Consider the following 15,608-nt stretch of genomic DNA (forward strand, 5'->3'; position numbering starts at 1 on the left):
TGTGGAGTGCATGCTTTCATAATTCAGAGCAATTTTACAAGTTGTTACAAGATTTCTTCAAGGAGGTGGCAGGCATGAAATAGGCTAAAACTGAAATTTGTTATCCACAGAATGTCAGATAATTGTTATTGGCAAAGAGAGCAAGTGTTTGGTATTACTACAGTTTGTTTACAGAGTGGTCTTGTTTCTCCCTATTCCCTTGAGGTTATAAGGGGACTGTGTCCGATATTGGTGTCCTGTGACAACTGATATGTTAACCTTGAAAATATTATGGCTTAACTGTTAGAGCCAGGCCCACTGCAAGCTGATAGAAGTCAATGATGAATTATATCCTTTCTTGATAACCAGTTAATATGCATAACACTTTTTGTGCCTTTGTGAAAGCATCTGGAATGCAGGGTAAAAGAGAATATGCAAACCTATTTTCACTGAATGTTAAATGGTTATCTTCTAAAAATGGCTCAGCTCTTTTAGAATCCCCATATGCAGGGACTATGGCTTTCTCGCTAGCACTTTGACAATTCCCCTAAATCCCTGTAGAATTTCTTAGAAGTAAGTGAATTTAGTATTATTGTCTTTATGATCATTCATATTGTTTAAGCTTGTCCTTGTGTTCTGAATTATGAATGTCTTAAATAGTCAATTATAAAAATGTTCTAAGTTCTAATTAGAAAAACATTACATCAAGCCATAGATAATTAGTTGACTAAAGAAAAAAAAAATGTTTTCCAGCTCTAGCAGCCTTTATTGGTTGCAAGGACAAATGAGGAGAATTCAACCAGATGCAGCTCCAAGGCCGGTGTCTGTGGACCTGCTATGGTGCTGCATTCTGAAAAATCTGACTAAAGAAATTTGAAGTAACTTAAATGTTAAAAAATACCACTAAAAAGTATTTAGTGTTAAAATCTGAGTAAATGAGCTAGGATTATTTATTCAATTAAGAATGTATATTAGTTTCTTTTCTCCTATATATGAAGTAAAATTAGGAAAAAAATATATCTCTGCTACTGACTGATGTTTGTGTCCTCCGAAAATGCATCTGCTGAAACCTCAATCGCAAATGTGATGTTATTTGGAGATGGAGCCTTTGGGATGTAAATTACATCATGAAGTAGAGCTTTCATGTAAAATCGATGCCCTTAAAAGGCTATGAGATAACATGCCAACTCTTTCAGTCACTGGCTTCTGCGCTCGCTCATTGCCATATGAGAACAAAGAAGACAGTCTGCATACCTGCATGATTTTAGACTTTTTAGCTTCAAGAATTGTGAAAAATAAAACAATTTTAAAAATTAAAAGAAAAGAATGTGAAAAATAAATTAAGTCACCAGGTTATGGTAATTTGTTTTAGGAACCCAAACTAAGATTTCTTTTAGGAAAATGATGACAAAATGAACATTTAAATATAAACAATTTTACATTTTATTTTCTGTTTTCAAATTAAATATACATAATAAAAAATAATTAAACCTTGTGAGCTGTTACAAAAATTAAATCTATAACATATTGCAAACAATTTATAATTACACATTTCATTTAATTTAAAAATCACCTATTTTATTTATATCGTAGTGATACATATAAATATTTAGTACCAAGTTTGCAGGTTTAGCTGCTTTTTAAAACTACAGTAAGTACAACTATTCAAATATCATTATATATGTTTAGAAATACTGAATCTGGCTTACATTAATAAATTTGGTATTATTGATATACATTGTGCTATAATCTGTAGACAAGTATTGTGAAAATTATATTTTATAGAATATAGGAAAGCAGTGAAGAGGGAAAACAATAAGTGCTGAGAAACTTAAATGCAGTATTAATTTCCCCTTGAGAACTCGAACTGAGGGTTCTCTTCAAGACCAGCTTATTTCTATTGGTTCATCTAGAGTCACATCATTATCTCTCAGATCGATTTCTAATATCTAAAAAGAAAGTAAAATTTATAATAAATTTTTTAATAATAACCACATTTTGTTGTTTTAATAAAGATGATTTCCATTTAACTTTTTCTCTAAATATACAGGATATACCTCATATCTCTTTTTTAATTTTGATAAATTTTTATTATGTATTATTATTTAATTCCAGAGCAGGTTACGCTTTTAAAAATCATTCCACCCAACCTATTATTTTACTGATGAGGAAAATGAATTATAGAAAGATAAAATAGTTGTCAAATGACATGAAAATCCAAGACTATTAACCAATTATGTATCTTAGTATCTATTATATTAGGCTTTCCAGTACTTCTAAACTTGGAGCTATTTATAACTTCACTACCAGAAAATGAATACTTTTTTAAACCATTAGGATAATGACACAGTTTCAATAATTTCTTCTTAATACTTAAATCTTTGTGTGGATATGTGTAGAAGCAGTGGAATAAATTTTGCCATAGTCTGTTTTTTGCCACTTATTTGTTAAAATGAGCCTAAAAATAACACTGATGTATTAAAATATCATGTATGACATTATTCAGTTTATATTAATCACTTAATTTTATGGTAAAAGTAATGAGCTTTACCATTATAGTAATAGAAATCAGGAAAATACATAAAGCAAGCCAATCTTTTTTTATCTGATTGGAAAATGGGTAGCCAACAAAATTCACTTTGAAAGTGACTAATAATCTTGGAAAACTAAAAAATCCATCTTAAAATTACTTGTCCTAATAAAAAGCTAATTACTGGGAACAGGATAACTCTAATACAAGAGTTATAACTCTTTAGTGTATCATTTCTCAAATACATTTGCATTCATTAGTACTTATAGTTGTATTAATTTTGAAAAAATGCTCAAATATATTGTAACTAAGACATAAGCAATGTTCAAATATACATTTTTTTGAAAAAAAAACATTTGAGGCACTTTATCATAATAGTGCTTCAGAAGTTTAATGCAATTTAATGTTGCTTTTCTTATTTTGAGACAATCAAAAAAGATTGATTTACAAATTACTGATGAAAACAATATGGAAATAACCATGGTCATTTAATGACAATTATTTCCCATATACAGTATGAGATAAAATTATAGTTGACTCATAATTAAGTTTATTTAGACCTGAGAAGTATAAAAAGTTCACACAGACATTTTAAATAGCTACATGTTTAAAATAATTTATTTATTTCACTTACTTTCTGAGCTGCAATATGGATGAAATTTGTTGTCACTTTATTTTCATTATATATTAAATTAACCACCTTGATATTAGTTGCACCTATCCCCCACACATCAACATATCCAAGCCTCGTTTCTGTTTTATTTTTGTAGCCACTTTTCAATACAGTGCTTCTCAGAGTTGTCTACAAAGGTAAATGAAAAGAAATAACTCCTTCATCAACAAAACAGCTAATTGATTGAAACCATATATCTATGGTTTTATATACATATATAATAAAGGTATATATAAATATCTCCATTAAACAAAATGTATTTCATAGTATAGTAAATAATGTATTTATATATTTTAATGAAGTATTTCATATAGTAAACATGTAATACAGTTACAGATTTTTAACAGAATGGCATATAAATGATCTTAAATACCTTGTTTAAATTAAATTGTACCAACAAATATATGTCTCTTTCATAGGTATCTGTAGACAAAAAAAAAAGATATATTTTTATTTTTAAAGAATAATAAATATTAATATATTTAACTTTCTTTCTAGTTAAAAAAAGTTACCAAATTCTATTCATGCATTTCTAATTAAAATCTAATTGACAAAATATAGCTTATATCTATGTCTTTATCTAAAGGCTATTATTGACACACAAATCTTACTCCTAATACTTATTAAATACTTCTTATTTGTCAAATTCTAAGTATTTGACAACAACTATTCTAGGATATTTTGCTACTATTCCTGTTGTCCAGAAGAATTAAGTCAATCCCAAAACAGTTCAGCAAATTTTCAAAAGTGAAGCAACTAATCATTCTGAAGGTCTAGAATCAAGTCCAATTTTTCTTGGGTTCTAAGACTGTACTTATGTAAAAAAACAACCACTGAGAAGATAGAAAAATAAAAGTACAGTCAAATACATGAATGACGTGAATAATGGAATAACATGAAAAAAGTGATGTGTTTTAATGCCCCTGTCACTTACACATGGTAACACTGTATTTTTAATTCACTAAAAATAATTTGCAGTTTATGTTTTCGTATGCTATTCTTCCATACTCTTCTCTGTATATGCTAATATATGCATGGTTAATTTAATATGTACTATAAGGTACAATTAATATACCTTAAGTATTTAAATTTTAACATTTAAACAAACAACTTTAGCATAAGTTTTTAATAATTTTTAAGCATAGAATTAGATGTAAAAAATAATGATAACGAGGGCTGGGGATTTAGCTCAGTGGTTCCAGTGCCTGCCTCACAAGCACAAGGTCCCGAGTTTGATCCCCATACCAAAAAAAAAAAAAAATAATAATAATAATAATAATGATAACAGGTACCAGGACAGTATGACCAGTTTAGTTGAGTGAGAGGAAGGTAATAATCTCATATTAGTCAAGTGCACATATGTGTCTGTTTCACTGGGATAAGTAGGAGAATTAACATGTTACTAAGCTATAACTTTATGTAGCTAGAAATGCCAAAAGTTGTTTAATGTATACAGATTTTATAATAAGTTTAATTTTTAATCTATCTGCCATTGATTTTCTTTGTGAAGAAGAATATATCTGCAAAATTATGATGTATCACAAAATTTGATATCTTTGTTTAAAAGAAATAACACTATCCAGGTCTGGTGATGCACAACTCAAATTCCAAAACTTTGAGAGGTTGAGTCAGGAGAATTTCAAGTCCTGAGCCCAAACTAAACAATTTAGTGACTTAGCAATATCCACCCCCCCCCAGTAAAAAGATAATGGCTGGATATACAGCTGAGAATGAAGGCTCTGAGTTCAATTCCCAGTACCAAGAAAGAAAGAAGGGAGGGAGGGAGGGAAGGAGGCAGGGAGGGAGGGAACATATACGGGGCATGGATCAACTAGATTGATGTGTTTTCTGTGAGTGAAAACTTTGGAAATTCTCATCTACTAAATCAGAGCCTAAGTATTTCTTCTATAATAGTGCTGGCATTTAGTCAAGAAATTTTAGGGATTTATGTGAAATCTTTATACCCAACTATATTAAATATACTGAGATTGTTATGATAACAAAACAAGCAGGTATAATTGTTTAGGAAAGATTTTGTACTTGTATGATGGGATCAATATCTGAATTATATTATTAATTTCCAGTGATAAGAAAAGTCAGTCATGAAACTTGAATAAGGTGAAGGCCATACCAAGTTATTTCATCACATATTTTTATAGGAGACACTGGAGAAATAATTTTAAGAGAAGCATTATCTCTCTTGCTGTTTGAATAAACTCAATATGTTAATTAAGGAGATTTAAATAATCCAAACAAGGATGCATATTATGCATAACACAGCTTTATAGAGAAATTGTGGTCAAATTAAAAGTACACATAGTACTACAGGATACGATATAAAAGAAACGATGCAAACTTTGTAGAACTTCATTTAATATGTTAACAAAGGTCAGATTTCTAAAGACAGATGATTTTAACAGTAGTGAGTCCTTCACCTTTGAAATCAGAAAGTGTTAGGAAAAAAGTTTCCCACCTAATCTTATGCTTGCACAATAGTACATATTCTAACTTATATCAACTTTCTAATATATTTGTTGATTTGTCTTACTTCTCATGGTTGCAGATTATTAACTCCAATGAAGATACATGCAAGTATTTGCTATTAGTGAAAATTCATCATCTGTGAATAGTTTATTTACATTGCAGAAAACTACCACATGAGAAGTTCAATTAATTCTTGTGACTATGGTTTGTCTCGAGAAAATCTTTAGATTTTCCCATGTGGTACAATTGGCACTATTAATAGAAGTCTCTCATTTTTTCTTTTTTATACTCCTAATGACACTTTGCTCAAAGGCAGAATTTTGGTTTTCTTCTGAAACCAGTAGAATTCAGATGGGCCCCATGGTGTTTCTGGTGCCAAAAGAGAGCAGAACACTTAGACTAGAAGGTTAGCTGTTCCATCTGGTCTTACGGAACAGTTATGGATGTAGATCTAAATTTAAAGATGCCTTCACATTTTAAAAAAATACTGATTATTAAAAACATAAGCAAACATACAAGCAAACAAGAACAATAATCACAAATTGCAGAGCTAAACAAACTGGTTTGTTTTGTGGCCTGTCTCCTTAGGAAGCTTGTGCATCTGTTTGGGAACAAGGAATGCAGTTGACCTATTAGGAACCAAGGGTCTGTTATGTGAATAGCAGTGTTAGCTTCTACAATAGGCAATCCGTGTTCAGCAAATGTCTTAGCTCTTCAGACATTTTTAACTCAGGGACTAAATATAAGTAAGATATGAGGGTATACTTTAAATATTTGGGACATTGTCTAAGTTGGTTCAATTCAACATTAATTCTATAATAAGCTTTAAATAGCTTTGCACTCAACTTCTTAAATACAATAATATGTAAAATATTAATATAAAAGTAATGTGTAAGAATATGTGTGTCATCAATTATCTTTATCTTCTAAAGAAAACACTTACTTATAGTGTCTCCATCATCCCAAAACAGAGATCCTTGCGCCATCTCATTATCATCTGCAGCAACAATGAGCTTCATAAAATTTGTTCGACTATAACAAATACAAATTTTTATGTATCTTTGTAGAATATCACATTTTAAGTGCTATGAGATTTATATTAGTATCCAAATGAACACAAATAAGAATAGCATTTAAGTAGAATGTAAATTAATTTGGACAATGAAAATTAAGAATTCTTTCTTTTGTAAAATAAGGAATGATGTTATTAATTATACAATTCATATCATGAAATCCATCATATTTAGTGGAAGCTGTCATTCATTTCTTTTAATTTTATGAGTTTACCTAGTGTAACTAACAAAAGTGGCCTTATGGTAATTAAAACCATATTAATTTAATTGATATTATTCTCCCTGGGAAGCCAGTCCTTGACTATTAAGCATTACAACTTTAATAACATTTTAATCATTTATGACTCAACTCTTCCTCATATTTCCACATACAAACCACTAAATTATCATTGGAAATTACTAAAAAAGGATGTCTTGCCAGCAAATTTTAACTCCTATTTACATAACAAACAATATTTCCAAGCTGATGCCTGTGTAGTCCTTTTTGTGAAACAAATACTCCCCCCATATTCATTCTATAGTAACTTGTAGGAAGCAACTTGGTTTGACAACTTCGTTGTGGTAAGGAAAGGTTTCTCAAATTATTTTTAGCTAGAATTCTACCTTTTCCAGTCTTAAATATTGATGGATGTACTACCAAGAAAATTTCTAGATATCCAGAATTTTAAAGTTCTTATCTTCTCTGTAATATATATAATATATATATATATCAGTGTATATATATCAGTATATGCTATACATATCAGTATCATTTCATACATCAGTATATATTATATATGAGTTAATCCAATATTTATCAGTTAATAGTCACAGGGTAAAAAACAATAACAACTTAGAAATATAAAAAATTTGATTTGTCTACAATTTCCCATCATGTATTAAAATAAGAGATTAAGAAGATTCTCCTGACCTGCATTCTACCCTGTGTGTACACCTGCATTTTATGCCCCATCTGCTGCACCCCACTCGCATGCATAGGAAAAAAGAGAGGAATTCAGAAAGATCTCTTTTATAACAAAAGTAAGGATTCTTTAAGGCACAAATTTTGGGGTTTGGGGGCTGTCACTTATTAGGTGCAATTATTTTTCTCCTTTTTAATTGATGTCAGCATAAAAATAAAACTGGAAATTACAGTAGATGAGAAGACTCTATCCATGCCAAACAGGCTGCCAGATGTTGGCAACCAAGAAAATAGTTAAGCATAAAAAGAAGAGAAATGGACTGAATCTTCTAGAATGTGATCATTAAACCCCATATTCCACATGTTAAAGTTAAAAAAAAAAAATGACCTAGACAGAGCATCCATTCAAAAACCTTTGCAAATACTTCGGCATATTATATACAAATGATATTAAGTTTTAACTTTTATTTTGGACTGAGAAGCCTTCTTATGTTAAAAGAAGAATTCTCACTGAGGGACAATTTTTCACGTGCCTTTTGCATCTGTGTGTATTCCAAGTACATAAAGAGTTACTGATGGCTCTTCATCTGAATTACCTTTTTTTTTTTTTTGGTATTGGGGATCGAACTCAGGTCCTTGTGCTTGCAAGGCAGGCAGCGGAATCACTGAGCTAAATCCCTGGCCCTGAATTATCTTTTTAAGGTTTTAGAAAAGTAAGGAGCATTAGAAAGGGTAAGATTTTTTCAACTGTATTATTTATCGTCCACCAAAACAGAGACAGTGTCTCTCTTCCAAGCAAATGATAGATAGGCTTGCTTATAGCCCATTATAAAATATCCAATTCCTTTAAACTAAGGGTTGCTCAGCTGAGACATAAGCCAGCTACATGGGCAGCATTTGTGTGGGCCACTTGCCATCACCCCACTGGAATGTGAGAAACAAGGAAAACTGAAGTTAATGTAAGTTTCTATTTCTTCTTAGGCTAAAGAATTAATAACAGAGTTCTTCATCTCTGACTCAGTCAGCATCCATGACACTGTGACAGGCTAGCTTAGGAGTCAGGTAAGAATTTCAGGTCCTGTGTAATTACTGACATTTCTAGTAGAATTTATAGCCAAATTTAATCAGAGTCCTGAAAACAATTAACTTACCTGTAAAATGTGGTTCGATTAGGCTCTTGACATGGTAGGATATAACCCCCACGGATATGCAGGTTTATTGTATCATATGGAGCATGAAAATCATGAAATTGTTCCCTGACACCTATATCTTGGTGCTAGAAGGGAGAAGGATGGAAAGAACAAGAAGAGCAAGAGATGGGATCCATGGCAACATAAACACTTGAAGGGACACATTTTTAGATCAGACACTACATTTGTCAACTTGAGACAACATAAACACAAATATTTATTGAAGAATTCATGTTGCCCAAAACATACCTTTAAATTCTAGTGAAATAAAAGTCCTTATAATAGTTCTGCAAAGTAATTTACAGCTATTTGTTTTTGTGGAGCTCGTATGCAGAAGTTGTGTGGATTCTGAAAGGTCACAAAAGCTGTTCTTGTGCATTATTCTTGGAAGGACTGAATTACTTTTAGCAATCATTTTTCTAAGCCAATAAAGGGCAGTAACTTTTTTGAATATAATGTACACTTTCCTTGTTTATTTACTAAAATAAATCAGTGATGACAAATAAACTATAGGAAAATGAATTAACTTTTTGTTCATTTGATTTAGCTATAACTAGAAAGAAATATTTTACTATTTTTAAATGGGAAATAAATATACATCATTGATCACAGCAATGGCCAACCCAACTCTTACCTATTTCTCTTGAGCCAATTTCCCAAAATTCTTTAAGTACTTACTGTATGATAGTCAAACCACCGAGCGTTAGGGACGTAGCCACGGACAGTTTCCACATACTGGAATTTAAAGATATAATCATTAAAAACATATAAACTCACATGTTATTTTAGAACAAAATAAGTTGCAAGACTTACAGGTTCTAATACAGGAGTAACCATAAAGGCTGGACCCCACAAGAATTGCTTGAATATATCCCAGGTTGTCTTATCATTAAAAAACCTGGACAAAATAAATACAAATAATAAATTAAATCAAAGAACTTTTTCCCTCCTCAGCACTAAAAAATGTTTATTCAAATAACATTTTAAGGTATGGACTTTTCTGGATTCAAATAACAACCAAATACGAAAAATGTTAATAAAATTTTAATACCTAGAATTCAATGTGGAGCAATATAATATGAGTAAATCTAAGCTAAGACTGACACAATGTTGAAGAGGGTAGTAGGATATAACACCAACTGAATCACCTCAAAAATGCATTCACAGAGGTAGATACATATGTGAACTTTGCCTAGAATGTGATTTAAAAAAAACAACTACTAAGAAGCAAAATTGGTAAATCTCATGGAAGAGAAGTGTAGAATTTGAGCTATAAAGATGTTGCATTGGAAACTTTAAAAAGAATCACTCATCCTAGTTAAATTAGAGCTCTTTGGTACTGGTGTATAAGTCCACAGTTAAATGTTCTCACATATACTGAGCAATTTCTGAATTTGAGACAAATGGCCGTAAAAAGCAAAATCTCTACATAGTTTGAGAATAACCAGTATTAAATGCTTATATTTCTTTTCCATTAAAATGAATGAATTAAAAAAATTGTTTACTGTATGATTTCAGTTTTATTTTATGTAAATCTGCGATCAGTCAGTGCTAAATTGGACTGCTAGCATTACTCCTCCATGAATTTCTCATGAATGTAAAGGCACAGGAATTCTATAGGACAAGAATCTGTGTAGTTATTAATAATGTTTCTCCTTGGTGACTTGGTCCAAAGTGACAGTTCAATAATTCTGGAAAGTTAATAAGGATAAGAAAAATGGAGATTAATCCGTACATGAAAGAGTAAGGAAATCAGCAAAATGTTATCAGAAATACAGACTGGATTATAGTAGATAAATGGATACGGCAACTGGAATATGTTTTGAATCAAAGAAGAGTTTTTTAAACTAGATATTTTATTACATTATTAAAATAGAAGATATTGATCAGTCTAATATTTTGGTAATTTTATTTGGGTACCATTGCTTCAATTTGAGTAAACAGTTGCTTATTTTATTGGCTTATCAATAATGAAATCTGAGAAATCACTTCATTTAATTATTCTTGTATACAGGTTATGTAAGAAGGAAAGTGTTTTTGATTATTTAAATGATTTTTATTGTTGTCGTCATTGTAAGTTTCATTGTTGTATTCAACTAAATTCAACCGAGAATCTACATTAGCCTTAAAAATAGAAAAAGCAAAATATATTTGCAATAATGCTCTATGGAATAGAATTTTCAAGATTTTTTCATATCACTTTGAGATTTAAGAAGTTTTTTGCAGAAGAAATTTCTAAAGAGAAAGTTTAAACTGTTCAGCTTGTCCTAGTAAGCATATCTCCAGGAAAGGTCAGCTCGTCTCCTTCAGTGAGGCATCTGTATTTGCTGGATTTATTTAAAGGCATTAAAATATCAATTAAATTGCAAAATAGAATATTAATTTTCTCAAGAAATTTGTTAAACTTTCAACATAACTATGTATATAAAGTGTTTAGAATAATACCTGATATATAATAGTTATCTTTAAAAGTTTTTACTTTCAAGTAAGTAAAAAATGGATTTTATTTGTTAACATTTATATCAGTTTATCTATTAGTAGTAACATTTATGTAAGCACTTTTTTCACCCAAAGTGCATATTAAAATACCAATGAACATATCGCAATATAAGAAGTTATTGATTAAATTAAATGAAAATTATTTATTTGTAGTAAGAAAAAACATACTGCAACTTACTCATGCAAAAGAGGTCGGATAACAGTACCACCATGAGCATGAATTTCATGCATTTGTGTATAGAAATAGGGTAATAAAGTGTATCTAATCTCCATAATTTTCTTTGTCATTTCAGCAAAAGTTTGATTCCAGGAAGCAGGATCTTGTCTCTAAACAAAGCAAAATGAAATAAATTGTCTCTTTTTAAATCATAATATGCAAATATTTATCCAGAGAATAAAAAGTAGAAAATAATATTAATCCACTGTCCTGTATTATGTTTTTCTTCACAAAAAATCTTATGTTTCTATCATATATGATGAAGTCAGAAGGCACAAAAATGTATTAATATTTTAATTAAAAATCTACAAATGATGCATATGGCTTGATTTAGCTTAGGTGAACATATACAAAGAGTGCTCCATATTTCAATATATAACAAAATCCATTGTAAACTAAGGTGATGGTCAGTGTTGAGTTAAGAAGTTTATGGGAGATACGATAAGATATGCTACATAAAAACAGGTTAAACTAATGAGACACATAAAGACCTCATCACGTTAATCCTACAGGTTTTGTGTCCTCTTGAGAAGTGGAGATTTTAGTACTAAAAGGTCAATAGTAAACAGGGTGACATGATAGTGCACAATGTTAAATGAAAAAAAAATAAGTTGTTCCTATTTACACTTTCAGTTTCTCACACCAGAGAAACTATTCGGTATTTACACATGTGTGTCCTGTTTATTTCACTTAAGAGTATTGCCTCAATGTGCATCCACTTAGCTATAAATTTCTCTAACTTCTCATTTTTTATGGCTGAGTAGTACTTCATTTTATTAAAAAAACACATTTTTTTATCCAGTCTCCAGTTGATGGGCATTTGGGCTGTTTCCAAGTTTTAGCTATCACAAACTGTGCCGCTATGAACATGGGTGCACATATATCACTATGGTATGATTCTTTTAATTCTTTGGGGAAGATACCCAGCAGGGGAATAGCTGGGTCAAATGAGACTTCCAGTCCTAGTTCTTTGAGGTATCTCCATACTGATTTCCACAGTGGTTGCACCAGTCTACACTCCCACCAGCAGTGGAGAAGGGTTCCTCTTTCCCCACAGCCCCCTCCAGCATTTGTTATTGGTTGATTTCATGATAGCAGCCATTCTTTCTGAAGTGAAGTGGAATCTCAACATTGTTTTCATTTGCATCTCTCAAATGACTAGTGATGTTGAACATTTTTTCATGTATTTCTTTGCTATTTCTACTTCTTTGTCTGAGAAATGTCTGTTCATTTCAGGTGCCCATTTTCGGATTGGGTCTTTAGATTTGGGAGGTCTGATCTTTTTAAGTTCTTTACAGATTCAAGAGAGTAGACCTTTGTCTGAGGAAGAGCAGGTGAAGATTTTTTCCCACATTGTGGGTTGTCTCTTCACACTGCTGGTGGTTTCTCTTGCTGTGCAGAAGCTTTTTAATAAGAAGAGATCCCATTTGTTGATTGTTTGTGTTAGTTCACGGGAAAATGAGGTTTTGTTCATAAAATCTTTTCCTACACCAATGTCTTCAAGGGTTCTACCTAACCTCTGTTCCAACTGGTTCAGAGTTTCTATTTTAATATTTAGATCTTTAATCCATTTTGATTTTAGTTTAGTGCATGGGGAGAGATATAGGTCTAGTTTTAATCTTTGGCAAGTTGAAGCCCCGTTTTTCCAGCACCATTTATTAAAGAGGCTATCTTTCCTTCAGTGAGGGTGTTTGGCTCCTTTGTAGAAGATGAGATGGCTGAGTGTGTCTGGCATTGTTTCTGCATCTTCTAATCTGTTCCACTGGTCCTCAAGAAAAGGGGCAAAGGGCAAGGAAGTGGGAGGGCTAGGGGAAAGGATAGAAGGGAATGGGATTAATATGAGAAAATGGAAACATAGGAACAAAATCTTTGTAAATAGGGAGGAATGGAGGGGTTGAAAGGAGGGCTAGGCAAGGGTGAAAAATAAGAACCCAGAGAGACTATGTAAAGGTGCAAATTTCCAATGATGAATCTCATTATATTGTATACCTAAAATGTACCAATTATTAGAATGAATAATCAATAATGTTAAATAGGAAGAAAAGGTCCAAAGGGGTAGAAGTAGTGGGAGGGACAGGGGAAAGGAAAGAAGGGAAAGGAAAAAATGCTGAGAAATGGAAAAAATGGAAATAAAGTCTTTGTAAATAGGGAAGGGTGGAGGGCGTGAAGGGAGGGCTAGGAATAGGGAAAAAATAAGAACCAAGATGCATTATATAAAGGTACAATTCCCAATGAGAAATGTAATTGTGTTGTATACCTACAATGTACCAATAAAAGAATTTAATACAAAAAAAAAAAGTTGTGGTTTGCTCTGGAATACACACTCCAGTCCAAAGATTATAATTGATATTAGAAGATTAAAACCCTACAAAAATGATAGTGACTATGTTAGTCAATTATAGTTGGGAAAGTGAGTAATATTTTATATTTTAATTTATACTATGGACATAAGGCTACCACGTAACTCCAAGGGAAAATGTTTTCAATATATTTTATTTATACTAAGAGAACATTTAAGAGTTGTATCATATTTATGAAGATCACAACTATTCTAGATTTGGTGAATAAGAAAGTTTGAATGATGGTCGAGTATCATCACTGGTATATGTAGTGGTAGAATACAGAAAGCTTTTTTAAAAATCTTGAAGAAATAGTCCAACTGTCAAGCTATGTATAATTCTATTGCTATTACTTTCAAAGTCAAGTAAAAAAAAGAAGCAAATATCACATTTGCTATTTATCAACATCATTAAAATTATTTCAGGTTTTGTTATGTTAATATAAAAGCATTTAATTCTGAAAAATAAATTCCTAAATTTAATTATATAACTCATATTTAAACAAATTGAGCTTTCTCTTGTGTATAATTTTATCTGCAAAACTTCTCAGTCTTTCCTTCTTCATTTTGTCTATCTTTAAAAGCTCCAAGGACATAATCATTTCAAGGAATTTCAAATATTTCTGCAATCTGAAAATCTCCTCCTCTGTATATTTATTTTGATAGTTTGTATATATTTGTATTCCCTTGCACTCAAATCTCTCCTTAAATGTCTCTCAACCAAGATCTCCTTGAGCACCTTTTGAAAAACTGACCCTCCATAAGATTCTCTATCTACTACTCTATTTCCTCTCAAACACATTTAATAGCATCATACATATGTGTGCGTGTGTAGTATATATAATTCTTTCACTCTAAGTTTCCATACAATACATGAATCATTATCACAAAGACTTCATAAATATTTGATAATAGACTTTCAAGTAAAATGAATTAATTTCTTCAGGTTTGCATTGATTCATTTCTTACTCTCTTGATATTATAGTTTTAAAAATTGTATTGACACTAATTTTCTATTAAAATATTCCTGTTTCACCAACTTATGTCTTTATTGCCTAAGTTTCAAGTTCTTCTTGTATGTGTCCTTATACTTTGGTGCTTTCCAAAATAAATCCTTTGTTTTATTCTAACTAAATTTTGCCATGGGTGGTGCAAAGTTTTGAAAGTACTTTGTGAGTCTATCTTTTAGAAACTATGGCTAGATTCTGGCCTTCAAATATTTGCTGTCTTTAACCCTCTCATCACATGTATTTTTTTAATGTATCTTTATTCTGCATTCTTTCACTCAAGGCCAGCGTCAAAAATTTAGCACTTAGTAATATAATTCTTCTAACTGTCCATAAGTTTCCACAAATTTTAGTAAAATTTTCCATATCATTCAAAAGTGTCTGCCAAATGCTTTGTGACACAGAGAAACTAGTTCTCTTAAATTCTTTTTTTCTTTTATTGTTTCTCAATTTCTCAAGTCATGGTTTGTATATTTGCTTGAAAACTCTACCAATTTTATTCATTGTAAATGACCATTGCTTCCAATTATTTAGCTTGAAACTAATTTCTTTATTATTCTGTTCCAGTTTGAAAGAAGTTTCAAAGGCAGATAATTTCTTTCCTGACTGCCCCAATACTATATAAAACTACTATATTAAAGTATGCCAGCTAACCAAGCCATGTGAATCAAAATACAATGTAACATTTTTTAAGTTAGAAGATTCTCAAAATGATGA

At 31.0% G+C, this 15,608-nt stretch overlaps 1 protein-coding gene across 2 annotated transcripts in view; it reads right to left on the reverse strand.

The window, feature by feature from the left end:
• Positions 1-1,717: 1,717 nt before the first annotated feature.
• Positions 1,718-15,608, reverse strand: part of Si (sucrase-isomaltase) — a 109,799-nt gene continuing 95,908 nt past the window's right edge. For both annotated transcript variants that reach the window (XM_004834544.3, XM_087186463.1), the window contains 8 exons: positions 11,508-11,656; positions 9,644-9,728; positions 9,509-9,565; positions 8,792-8,916; positions 6,610-6,698; positions 3,556-3,605; positions 3,144-3,311; positions 1,718-1,928 (listed from right to left, as the gene is read on the reverse strand). In XM_004834544.3, the coding sequence (XP_004834601.2) occupies positions 1,860-1,928; positions 3,144-3,311; positions 3,556-3,605; positions 6,610-6,698; positions 8,792-8,916; positions 9,509-9,565; positions 9,644-9,728; positions 11,508-11,656 (792 nt within the window). In that variant the 3' untranslated portion in view covers positions 1,718-1,859. The remainder of the gene's footprint in view (positions 1,929-3,143; positions 3,312-3,555; positions 3,606-6,609; positions 6,699-8,791; positions 8,917-9,508; positions 9,566-9,643; positions 9,729-11,507; positions 11,657-15,608) is intronic.

This window comes from Heterocephalus glaber, unplaced genomic scaffold, assembly GCF_053883595.1.
Source record: "Heterocephalus glaber isolate CG9 unplaced genomic scaffold, H.glaber_assembly_v1.0 deba00001504, whole genome shotgun sequence".
Lineage (NCBI taxonomy): Eukaryota > Metazoa > Chordata > Mammalia > Rodentia > Bathyergidae > Heterocephalus > Heterocephalus glaber.